General features: G+C 30.1%; 1 protein-coding gene across 6 annotated transcripts; it reads left to right on the top strand.

Annotated features, from left to right (window-relative positions):
- The first annotated feature begins 647 nt into the window (after positions 1-647).
- Noc2 (Nucleolar complex protein 2) lies at positions 648-9,971 on the top strand. 6 transcript variants are annotated; one of them, XM_076318105.1, is made up of 14 exons: positions 648-814; positions 919-1,174; positions 2,051-2,295; positions 2,408-2,526; positions 3,128-3,237; positions 3,343-3,500; positions 3,568-3,792; positions 3,872-4,060; positions 4,137-4,256; positions 4,337-4,468; positions 4,721-4,936; positions 5,242-6,310; positions 6,394-6,494; positions 9,831-9,971. In XM_076318105.1, the coding sequence occupies exons 2-12, from the start codon at positions 946-948 to the stop codon at positions 5,743-5,745; spliced, it is 2,247 nt and encodes a 748-aa protein (XP_076174220.1). In that variant the 5' UTR covers positions 648-814; positions 919-945; the 3' UTR covers positions 5,746-6,310; positions 6,394-6,494; positions 9,831-9,971. The 6 variants fall into 6 exon arrangements, with proteins under 6 accessions (XP_076174220.1, XP_076174219.1, XP_076174222.1 ...); XM_076318104.1 differs by having other exon boundaries at positions 649-814; positions 939-1,174; XM_076318107.1 differs by having other exon boundaries at positions 649-814; positions 939-1,174; positions 6,394-6,490; positions 9,831-9,969.
- The last annotated feature ends 2,802 nt before the right edge of the window (positions 9,972-12,773 follow it).

A 12,773-nucleotide genomic window follows, 5' to 3' on the forward strand; every position in this document is an offset into this window, starting at 1 on the left:
GGAAAGGGGAATCGTCCACTTGCTCACTCTATGCAGGCACATTGACACTACATATAGGCTAAATTGGACAAGAGTAGAAGTTACCGCTTGAAGAGGAATGTGAACGAGGTAAAACGACAAAGTGAGATGCGTTCGCAAACTTTATTGTTACATCTCACTTTGTTATGTTATTTCGTTCGTGTTCTCATCACGCGGTAAACTTCACATGTGATCAACTTAATCAATAGTAACAATGTTCTGTATAAGGGAAATATCTTTCATCCCTGCATTTGTCATAATTTTTTTACCGTTAGAAGTAAACAGTAATAGTTTTAACAAGATTTTGAACAATTTTTTCTTATATGTATCTAAATATATAATTAAGAGAATTTATTAGAGTTCCTCACAAATATTGTTCATTATCATCTTATTAATAACGAATACATTGACCACTTAATGTTAAGTTGAATAATAATTTAATAATTTCGATAAGTATATACATAATTGTAATTACATTTCTGCTAATATTATTATTTTTATAAAACAATTTTATTTTACTTATATCATATATTCATTTAAAATATATTTGTTTAATCACATTTATTATTTTTTATCCTATAAACATGTGCAAAATATAAGAAGGAAAACCGATTCAAGGTGTACTAAGTTCATGAAAATGCTTCATTCAGATCTGATGATAACAATGATTTCGTTTTTATCTACATTCAATGTTTATATCAGGTTATGCACGTGTAAACTTGAAAGGACCTACATGTGTTATCTGCAAAACAAAGTCTAAAAGTATTAGACGTTTAAAAATAAATATTATAAAAACGTAAGCGAAATACTTTTTTTTAAAATATGTACATAATATATCTAATATTTAAAAAAAATTAGTAACTAATTGGGAAGTAAGTAAAATGGATTAAATTTGTGTAGGTTATATTTTATATTTTCAGTTAAATAATGAAAATAAACAATGCAAAAAGTATGGCGAAAATAAAAAATCCAAAAAAGATGCCGAAAATAAGAGATACAAAAAGTGTGGCAAAATTAAGAAATACAAACAATATTGCAAAGAAGTCAAAAAAACCTGGTATGAAGAAAAAGAAACATTTAAGTACTGTGTCTATGGACGATTTTTTTAATCAAAATTTTGAAAATGATACAAACAGTGACTGTAATAATGATAAAGGTAAGAATATACAAATGATTTAGATAGCTAAGTACAATGTAAAAATTTTAGGAAGCACAGATCTTAAACATACAAAAAAATGAGATTGCATTTAAAAATGACAAAAGGGAACATAACTTAGCAATAAATTTAACATTAAATTTGTAAATTGACTTATAATCATCGGATCAACGTTTTTACAGTAATATTAAAAAGTGTCATGTTATAATCTTTTATTGAGAAGGAAAGCTTAAAATCATCCAATGTATTCAAGTTACTTACTAAGACTTTGGTAAGGATTATTATTGAATTAGTTTCAAAATTGCTGTTTAATAATGTCTCATCATTTAAAAATCATTATGATTATATTTCTTATATTACAGTGGAAACATTAGGCTCTTTCCGCATAATTAATAATGATTTTAATGATTTCTTAACTTTGAAGAATTAATTTATAATGCCAACACAAGGAATTAACTAAATTAATTATGTTTTGTATCAATTATTTTTATATAAAAGTATGACACTGCTTTGAAGGAAGTATGAAATATAGCAGTAATTCTCAAATTGCTTATTTTCAGAAACTTTTATTGTTTTTAAAAATGTATACAGTGCTTCAAAAAATTTCTGTTTATGTCGTTTCTACTTATTAATGTTTACTGGATTAAAACTTAAAACTTTTAGAATTTTGTAAATATATATTTAATTATTTATTCATTTAATAAAATAACACTAACTTATGTATAATAAGAAATTGTTATTATGTTAGAAAATATTGAATAATAAGGAACAATTATTTTTATGTTAACATAAAGAACTTGATTGAATTTCTTAAATAATAGTTTTTTAATAGAGTTTATATTTTGTAATGTTATTATTTTATTGGTTGTGTAATAGATGAAAATGCTTCTGAGGACAATGCAGGGAGCAGTGAAGATGAAATGGACCCAATGGAACACAAAAAATCTTTAATGAAATTAAAGCAGACAGATCCTGAATTTTATTCATATTTAAAAGAAAATGATAAAAGTCTTTTAGAATTTAATATAGATGATGACGATAACAATGATATTGATGATGATGATGATAAATCTTCATTAAATGATTTTGATAAAAGACATGTGCCAAACACTCATTTAGAGGTATGACAATGAAGTAATGAAGAAAAACATAAAAGTACAAATAAATTGGAGATAAAACTAGACATAAACTTAGAAGTATTTTTCTATTTGTGATGTTTGAATTATATTCTAGGTTGCTAGTGATGAAAGTGACTATGAAATAGATAAAGAAGATACTGATGCAGTGAAAGATAAAAGAAAAATTACACTACAATTATTAAAAACATGGCAAGAAGAAATTCAAAAGGACAAGTAATGTTTTGTTATATGTTATGGCATGTTAACAATAGTTAAAGAATTATGATATAATATTGTATCATAAAGTGGCTGTTACTCGTAGTACAATTAAAAGGGGGAGGGGGGATTCTTCACGAGGATATAGGTAAAAAGTGTTAAGTAAGGTTTTTGTTATTGAGTTTTGAACACTTTTGCAACTTGTACAAACTAATTTTTTAATCAAATCCAGTAGATATAAAATATAGAATTTCTATCATATTTTGACAAATTTGTCAATAAAGTATTTGTAGCAGATGTGTTATTATTGCTTGCTCCCATTGAAAGGAGCATATTTGTGAATTATCAATTAGTATTCAGATATTGCGATGAATTAATAAAAATTAATATTTCAAATTGATAATAAGTGGAATAACAAAAACGATAAATAACAAACCATAATGAATTTCGAAGTGACTCTTTTTGCTAACAAAGACGTATTTGTTTTAAAATTTTTCATTATGCACTTTCAAATTATTTTTTTATGAATTCTCCATAAAGAATCTTCTCGGTTGTACTACCTATAATGGATCAGCTTGAAATCATAAAATGATATTTACATTAGTGTACAAATTTATAGGTCATTGAAAACTATTAAATGTGCTGTGGAAGCTTTTCACGCTGCATTGCAAACGGTAGCAGAATCTTCTGACACAATATCTCTACCATATAAAGTAGAGGGTGGTGTAGGTTAGTTTTCTACATTTATTGTAAATCATTATTATCTACATTAAATGTACGTGTATTATCTACATTAAATATTAGTTAATTTCTAAATAGTTTAACATTTTTTAGTGTTTAATGGAGTTGTTCAATTATGTATATTGTATTTGCCCGACGCATTTAAACGATATTTAAACGTGGGTTCAAAAGCCCAATTTCAAGCCCATAAGTCTAAAAGATTTGGTAAAGTAAAGGGTATTTTGAAATCATACCTAAGTGATTTAATTAATGTACGTATTCGTATTAAGATTTGAATATGTTGATTCTAAGTATTTTATAATATATTTTTTTTTATAGATTTTACAGAATGTAACATCATCTAATATACTTACAGTGCTTTTAAAGCATCTGCATCAAATGTTACCTTATACACAGTCATTTTCATCATTAACTAAACCATTGTTAAAGATTTTATTGAATATGTGGTCAGGTGGAGAAGAAACTGTACGTGTTGTTTCTTTTTTAAGTATATTACGTATAGCAACAACTAATCGAGAATCAGTTTTAGATATACTATTTAAGGTAAGATTAAAATTTTAATATTTGTTTTAAATAGAAAAGTAATTTCTTAACAAATCATTTTGAAACTTATGTGTTTTAGGTGATGTATGTAAAATACATTGAAAATTCAAAATTTGTATCTTTTACAACACTACCTGGAATAAATTTTATGAGACAGTCTTTAGCGGAAATATATTTGCTTGATAGTAATCTCGCTTATAATCATGCCTTTTTGTATATTAGGCAATTAGCTATTCATTTAAGAAATGCTGTAACATTAAAAAGAAAGGTAATGTATAAAATAAACGTTATACTTTAAGTTTTATAATTTATACATTGCTAATTATATATTTACATTTTTTTAGGAGAATTTTCAAGCTGTGTATAATTGGCAGTACATAAATTCATTGCGCTTTTGGACAGAATTAATTACATTATCAAAAAATGATTCTATGTTGCATTCACTTTTATATCCTCTTGTCCAAGTATGTTTATATTTTTAACAATATATTTATTAAAATGATTAATGATTGATTAGAACTATAAATTTATTTTTTATTTGCAGATTATTATAGGAACAATAAAAGTAATACCAACTCCACAATATTATCCTCTCAGATTTCACTGTTTACAAATGTTGATAGATATTTCCAAAGAAACTGGTATATTTATACCTGTATTACCATTTGCGTTAGAGGTATGATATTTTAAAGCTATTTAATCGTAAAAATAAAAAGTAATTAAAATTTTGAATGAAAATAATTTGTAATGAATATATATATATTATATATATATAAATTATAAATTAATTTCATTGTTTACAGGTGAAACAATGATATTTTTATTGTAATATTCGAAAGATATTTTTTGTTTTTCTTTTTTGCATTATAGGTTTACACCTGAAATATTTTACTCATAGACATAATATATTATTTTTTTACTTTTGTAGATATTAAATTCTTATGATTTTAATAAGAAACACAAGGCAGTCTCAATGAAACCAGTACCCTTTATTTGTATACTAAGAATGTCAAAATCGCAGCTACAGGAGAATGGTTTTAAAGATAATGTTATTGATACTGTGTATCAACTTATTTTAGAAAATGCAGCTAAGGATAGTCATATGATATACTTTCCAGATTTATATATACCATGTATAATACAGGTAAGTAAACAAGTATTAACTTAATTATAAACATTTTTTCAGTGTAATATTTTGAGATTTATTTATATTTTGTTTATACGTTCTCAAAAAAATATCAAATAAACTGTTTAAATGTTTTTTTTTTTATTATAAATACTTGTACAATTTTAAACAATAACTGATCAAAGATATATGCTGATGAAAAGTTGGTAAAACAGTAACTTTAATTTAAAAACATTTATTTACCTAATAAATTATTTAATTTTAACATAATTTACATTTTACAATTTGTACATATTTTATATATTTTTTCATTTTCTTTCTAGTTAAAAGCATTTATAAAGAAATGTCACGTTGCAAATTACAGTAGAAAAATGAAACAGTTGTTAGACAAAATAGAAGAGAACAGAAAATATATTGAAACGGAACGTAATAAAACTGCAATTGCATTAAGTAATCTGTCGGAGATAAAATCTTGGGAAAATAAAATAAAAGCACAAGGAACATCTTTATCAAAGTTCTATGAATCGTGGAAAAAAATTTATCAAACTCAAAAACTTAAATTATTGACAGATAATGACAATATAGCTGAATATAATTTACCAACTATAAGAAAATTGAAAAAAGGAAAATTAAACGAAGAAAGCGCAGAACAAAGTGACGAAGATAGTGATTTTGAACTGCCAATTGAGAAGCTTGATCAAGAAAAACCCGAGTCACGTATTAAAACGAAAAAGAAGAAATTAAAAATTAAGAAGAACAGTAATCATGATCTGTCTAGGGAAATGACAGATATTGTACAAGATATAAATAGTACCGACTGGGATTAAATATAATTTAATTAAATTATATGTACGAAGAGGAATATTAATGTTAATTCGAGAAAAAAACAATACAACAGTTTTTGTAATTTAATATGTTTCACAATATTATCTTCTGTAGTTTTGGGTACAATTTGATTACAGTTATAAAAACAACGTATTCATATTTATTGAAATGTTTATCATTATAAAATATTACGCTAGTTTATTAAATAAGATTTTATCGATTATCTTTATCAAGCATAATTGCGGTATTTAATATTCGATCATTTTTTTGATCACAAAGTGAAGATGCATAATTTCTCACAGACTTCGTATAATTCTAGCTTTTTCATTATTCTTATGGGTAGTTATTTTTACGACAGTGAAATAAGAAACGTCTCGAGAAGAATTGCAACAAGTTGTGACAGAATTGAACGGGTGTGATAACTTCTGTCGCGTAAGGCAGGAGCCACCGATTACTGAGGTGTCGCTTTCTGATGGTCTATTTTTACCGAAGACGACTCAAGGCAGTCGGGAAGTTGGTATAGCAACGGTTGGGCGCTATTATAAAGCACTGTGTGCTGACCGTACGGTAATTCATCTCATTTAAGTAAATGTTTTAGATAGTAGAACAAATATCGAAGTAAAAAATAACGGTGTTTCGTTTAATGAAAGAAAGCTACAAGTGGTGAAGAAAGCTTGAATAAGTGACAAGCTTCTCTTTCAAGCGATTGAACGTTTGGACGACTCCCTTGGAAGAGGATTCAGTTACGTATGTAGGTGAAACGCGAAAAAACTTCAAATTTGTATCGAATGATGTAGCTAGAGTGTGAAGATCCTTTCAGAAATTGTGACGAATTCTATGATCGTCTGCTCAATGTAAAAATAAATCTTTCTCTCTCGTTTTGTTTTTCGGCTTAAATCTTTGATCTCAGTCATGAATGAGCCACTACTACCGGGTGATACTGGTGACTGCTAGTCACTTAGTGCCGCGCTGACGGAGTTACCGTGGTTGCGTGTGCCTAGGCGGCCACGATCGTGCGTGCCAGGAATCATATTGTAAGATGCGATTTTATCCCTCATGGCGAGGGAGCCTTCGTCGTGAGATTCGTCGACTTCCCGTACGGAGCACTTCGTTCGGAGTATAGTACGGTCGCGGGTTACGTAAATTCGTAAAAAAAGAAAGGAAAACGCAATAAAGTAGAAAAAAGCCAGGAACGAGCAAATCGTGCGTAATACGTCGAAATGAGGAGGGCACCGTTTGATAAGTAAACTTTCATTTTCTTCATTTTGAAAGAAAATCAGACAGAATGAGAAAACTAGTGAAAACGCGGGTTCTCGATGAAATCATCATTAGTGACATTTTACGTTACGTCTTGTCATAAAAATCTAGCTCAAGCTAAACTCCGCTTAACTATGTTCTTTAGTGACTAAACCGAACTGTGCTGTCCATTGTTGAATGCAATCTCTGGTTTCTCACACCGAAGAAATTTTGAATCGCTTTAACGATACGCAGCATACCAAGAAATTCTAGTATTCTTGAAGAGATTCGAAAATTTCCGGTTATTTCGTATTCGTGTTCCCTTAATCGGACAATTTTTCTTTGCTTGCCGATGCTAAGAGCGCGTTATTTTTCTTTTTAATTTAAAAGGAACAAGTAGACGATAATAACGATGGAATTGATAACAAAATTTTCTTTATAAAGTTGAAGCTTGCACGATTGGTACTAACAGTTTCTTAAAAAGAGTAAGCGTTACAATGATTTCGCGTAATCGAAAATATTTTATCCAAGTATAAAATATTATAATCGTCAGATTTCTGCTGAAATTACGTTTAAAACAACCTAACGATTTCATTGCATATTCGAAATGCGAATACAGAAAATTTTCGTTGGCGATTGATGCTGTACCTTAAAACTTTGGCAAATTAGTAGGTTTTCGTAAAATAAATGCTTCTGCTGTGACTCAATATCGATCAAAAATAATCCATGGCTGTACACCGAGTGGTCATTCGAATAATAATGGTATACAAATAATTTATGTTCAATGCGTTTGAAAAATATACACATCGCGTAATATAATTAACGTACAGAATACGATTGAAATATGTTGCTTTATGAAACAACAGAGAATTATAATATGAATTTTATCGGTGAATAGTTGATCTTTTTTAGCAATTTATTACCATTAGTAATACATATATAGACGTATTTATTGATTCGGTAAATACGTCATAGATATAAAATGGAACTTTTTACAAGTGGCCTTCAGAACTCACATTGTACTTTACAGTATCGAACATCGGCAGAAATAGAAATATTATTTCAGTTACATTATTTACATTAACACTCGCGATTGGCTTCACACCATCGTTCTTAGTAAATAGTGCGTTGGTAGTACACCCCGTACGAAACCGTTCAAACTGTTACTGCGTATTACGTTACAACAGATAAATTTAGCATTTCTTTTGCACAGAACCTCATTGTACCGCTGCCAATACCGGCAACGCGGAATTAATTGGCAGTTTGGAGGAGAACCAATTTCTTTCGATATAAACCGATTTACTCGTATCTGATGGCAACCTTTCTTTCTTTTTTGTTCACGTATTGCCATTCTACTATATTTGTCACTCGCCTCGTCGATAAGAATATATATCGTGCAACATCGCGGGAGCTAATTCATTATTTTACGATTTACAATTTTTCTCTTCACTGTTAGTTACAGTCGATCGCTACACAGAACGATCGCATTTTTTTTTCTTCTTTTTTTATTTAAGATTTACAATCCAGCGATCCAGTTTGCTAGCAAGTTTCTCGATTGGTATCTACCGTTCTGTTCAAAAAATTCGTAGAGGAGGATTAAAAAACTGTTACGTTCCTTAATCTTCTTTAAGTCCTCCTTGTCAACGTTGTTCAATCGTTTCTTATTTTGCGGTGTTTCGTATACCCTCGCCGTACAATGGCTTTTTTTATCTCTGAGAATAAGGAGAAGCCACACGGGGCGAGATTAGGACAACTCTCGATTCGAGGATGGTAACTTCGAAACGAGCGAGAAATTCACGAAGAAAAGTTCACGAGTGGACCGATACGTGATCAGAGTGGAGAATCGATCGTTTTGCAAAATTCCACGCACCTTTTCCGGCCTGATATCGAGCTGTTCGACGATCATTCGTGCATCAGTCATCGATCGGTCGAATAGTACGAGTTCGTGAACGTGTTCAATGTTTTTCTCAGTGTGCGAGGGTATAAGGGCAACATCCATGTTTTCATTCATTCGTAAACAGTTTTCTTCTTCGTGGCATTCTCTCCACGTGTTACTTTCAACGCATCGACAACTTCTGATTCGCTTCTCCCGAGTTTTACGAGATATTCACGTTACGTGCGTCGTTCTCTCGAAAGTTCACGCGACATTTTCTCAAACGTTCGACCTAACAATGCAACACGTGCTCGCTGAAAGCGTTGACACGAGCGAATGGTTCGTTACAGGCTCGTGAAATTTGAACTGCTCGTAGATAAGACTATCAACTGCACGTTTCACCAGATGAAACAGTCGCGGAGCTTTCCGATACAAGGGAATCAAAAATATTCCGCGAACTTTTCGAACGGAGTAACACGTATCGATAGGTACAATGTATCTACACGTGTTGCGAGAGACTTTGGTTTTTACCTTTTATACTTTTATTTTTTTTTCTTCTCCTTTTTATATATATATATATACACACACATAATAACGATATTTTTATTAGATTTTACTCAGTTCGAAACCTTGGTAACGTTCAAAATGATTAAAACGATGTTTAATTGCAACAAGTGTTACAAGTATTTTAAATATATATGTAAATGCAACGAAAATTCTCTTCGTTTACCTTTCTTTGTGATTTTAAGTTTTGCTTGGCATTCAGCGCGAAGGAACAATTTTATTGTATCGAAGCTTGCGATTAGTTCGTTGTAAAAATATGCAAACGCGTGGACAAATGTTTTGGGGTAACGCAAACCGTGCTCTTTTTTTTTTTTTTTTCATTATTTTTCTTTCGTTAAGTTATCGTAACAAACTGTACAGCATTTTTCGACCACCTATGAGCAAATGTAGACTAAACAATTTCCATTTCAACAGACATAGTAACGCAAAGCGAAACGTTTTAAGCAAAACATACAATTCGTATGGGTTTGCGTCTGAAAGTTCAAGGGAGGCCGATTACAAGTACAGCGTGAACTATAGCAATATAAAAGAGAAGAATTATCTACAACGAAGTATTTCCGCGGATAATGTTGTAATACGTTCCCGCGGTTTTAAACCCTCTGATAGGCACGATCCCGTGAAGAGGAATTTCCTTGAGCATCTAACTTCGAAAATACTACATTTCGATATGGTGAGTATGTTTACTTTAAGTGAATTCAATGGGACGGAAATCAATTTTGAAAACGAAACCTATCTCGCCATTTTGAATATAAATTTTGTGAAAAAGCAATCGGATAAGAAGATCTACGTCCCTGTTCGATATATTCGAAATCTATAAACATACAACAAAAATATATATTCGATTCTATGAACAATTTTAGCCCGAAAGTTTTCTTTCTTTTTTTTTTTTTTTTTGGTTACAATTATTTCCAAAAGAACGAAGTTTCGTTTTTACAAATTACTCACGTTTGATGTAATCTGCGATGATAAATAGTTTTCGGTGCAAATAAAATAGAACGAGAATGGAGACTATCGAGTAATTCTAATACTTCTCTGTTTAAGTATTAAAAAGTTTAATTAATTTGATTAAAGCACGTCCTCTGTATAATCGACCAGTTCTTATTATATTATCAGTACGTTGACGATCAATTAATAGTTAACGTCACCCTGCTTTTTTCTAATTTCTACCGGCACTTGTTATTCTCAGTCTATCAAAGATTACAAAATTTTTTATTTTTGCACACATTCGATTGTATTCGTTGATAGATTTTGCAAGCTAGATGTAGCTTCGATAAGATGCTTCGTTGGAAGAACGTTTTTTTAGTTTCTTAAACATTTGTAAAATAGTATCAAGGAATTTTTGTTTGGTAGATGTTACGATATTTTTATTATGGGGATCAGATTTTATTCCTTTTACAATACAAGTTAATCTTCGGAATGTAAAATGATTCCTCTGGCAAAACATTCTCAAATGCACTAATTGTTAATATTGTTTTAATTTTTGACACGTAAAGTGCTACGGTATAAGCACAGAACGCACGAGAATGTTAAATTGATCTTGTACGATGTAAAAAATGATACAAATTTTTGTTTACTATCGAGAAGAAAATAATGAAAGGACAAAATGATTGATAATTGGTAAAAAGTATTCAGCCGATGGAAATCGCGAAGAAAAATATTTGTTCGTAGCGAAGATAAGGAATCGAGGATGCGTCAGATTTCAAACGTCAAACGTTTAGCGATAATAGACCGAGGGAAACCTTAAGGAATAAACAAAAATCGAGTCTGGTTTAAAATATCGCTCGAAGCAAGTTGAAGAAGTGTACCACGTTACGATGTCAGCATTTCTCTGTGGACATAAAGTTAAAAATAAGAGTTACTGAACATACGGGGAAAGAACTTGTAAGCATGTTAAATTGCAGTAAAGACGCTACTGGTTAGATAAATTAGAAACTCAACGAAACTGAAAGTGTTAAAAATCGTAAAAGATGCGGGTGTTCGCATTCAATGTCAGGATAGATGACAGAGAGTCGAAAAAGATTGCTCGAATATTGAAACAAGCCACGTCTAAAGAAATTAATAAAATATGGCATCAAAATGTTTGTGATCGAACAGATAGAAAAATATTAAAAGATACGAAGTTTTATTTTTGTATAGCAAAGACGAGGTCGGTTCTATCGATGGAACACAGGAAGAAATGTCTATGGTGGTATAAGGAACGTGGATTACACTTTTAACAATTGGAGAAAAAATTGTCTTTAGTGATAAATCTTGTGTCTGTATCGAGGTAGTGGATCATGTTAGAAAATTTGTCTGGAGGAGATTAAATGAGAAGTTTGATCCATACTGTTTAAATTTCAAACAGAAATTGGGTAATAAATAAATAATCATATATTGGGTAGAGTTGTATTTTGGTCAGAGGTGTAGGAATACTTTTTATTTTGTTCCAAAATATGAATTCTAAAGTCTTCATGTGTTGGAACAATTGTTGGTTCCTAATTTATAGGAATGGTTTGAGGATTGTCAAGATTTTGTGTTTCAACATGATAATGCAAGTTGTCATCGTGACAGGATGGTACAAAATTATTTGGAAGATAATGAAATTATAACTATGAAATGACCAGCGAATAGTTTGGACTTGAATCTCATTGAAAATTTATAAACAGGAAGGATTTGATTTCCAAAAAGCAACCGCAAAACAAAGATGATTTGCGAGAGGCAATCGGATTATCGTGGGGGCAAATTTTGTCAGTAGAATGTCGAAAGTTAATATAATAAACTCCATTTCCGTGAGAACGTTGCATAATATTAAATAACGTGAATATTTAAAAAACTGTTTGTTTCTATGTAAATTTACAATGACGAATTGTACTTTCTTTCATCCACCATTTCACTCTTCCATTATTTGTTCCTCGATAATAAGTACTTATTCAACATATTTTTTTCATTTTATTTCATATTGGATCGATTTAACGTGCTCCTATTTTTTATGCTTATATTGTAGCACTTTACATCTGAAAAATTCCATTAAAAGTTCTTTAGCCGATTTATTTTTGTTATGTAGGAGAGCAATGAAAGTACTCCAGTCAACTTGCAGAAACTGCTTACCCCTGCTTCAGACACGGAGGGGATTTTACAGTCGAAAAATAGTAAGTCATTTTAAAAATATAAATACAATATAATAAACCTTCGTATATTGCGGAAATTATTTTTCAAGATTTAGGAGACCACGTTATACGACATTTTATCGTACAAGATACGAAAGTACCTATTTACGTTGTTCAATATAAGAGAATAATGTTTTCTGTAACGTTAAATTTATAATATATTTTTTATTTCATTTTACAAAAAAAAAAAAAAAGGAAAAAAAACGTAAAT

This window comes from Ptiloglossa arizonensis, chromosome 8 (assembly GCF_051014685.1).
Source record: "Ptiloglossa arizonensis isolate GNS036 chromosome 8, iyPtiAriz1_principal, whole genome shotgun sequence".
In the NCBI taxonomy this organism is placed as follows: Eukaryota; Metazoa; Arthropoda; class Insecta; order Hymenoptera; family Colletidae; genus Ptiloglossa; species Ptiloglossa arizonensis.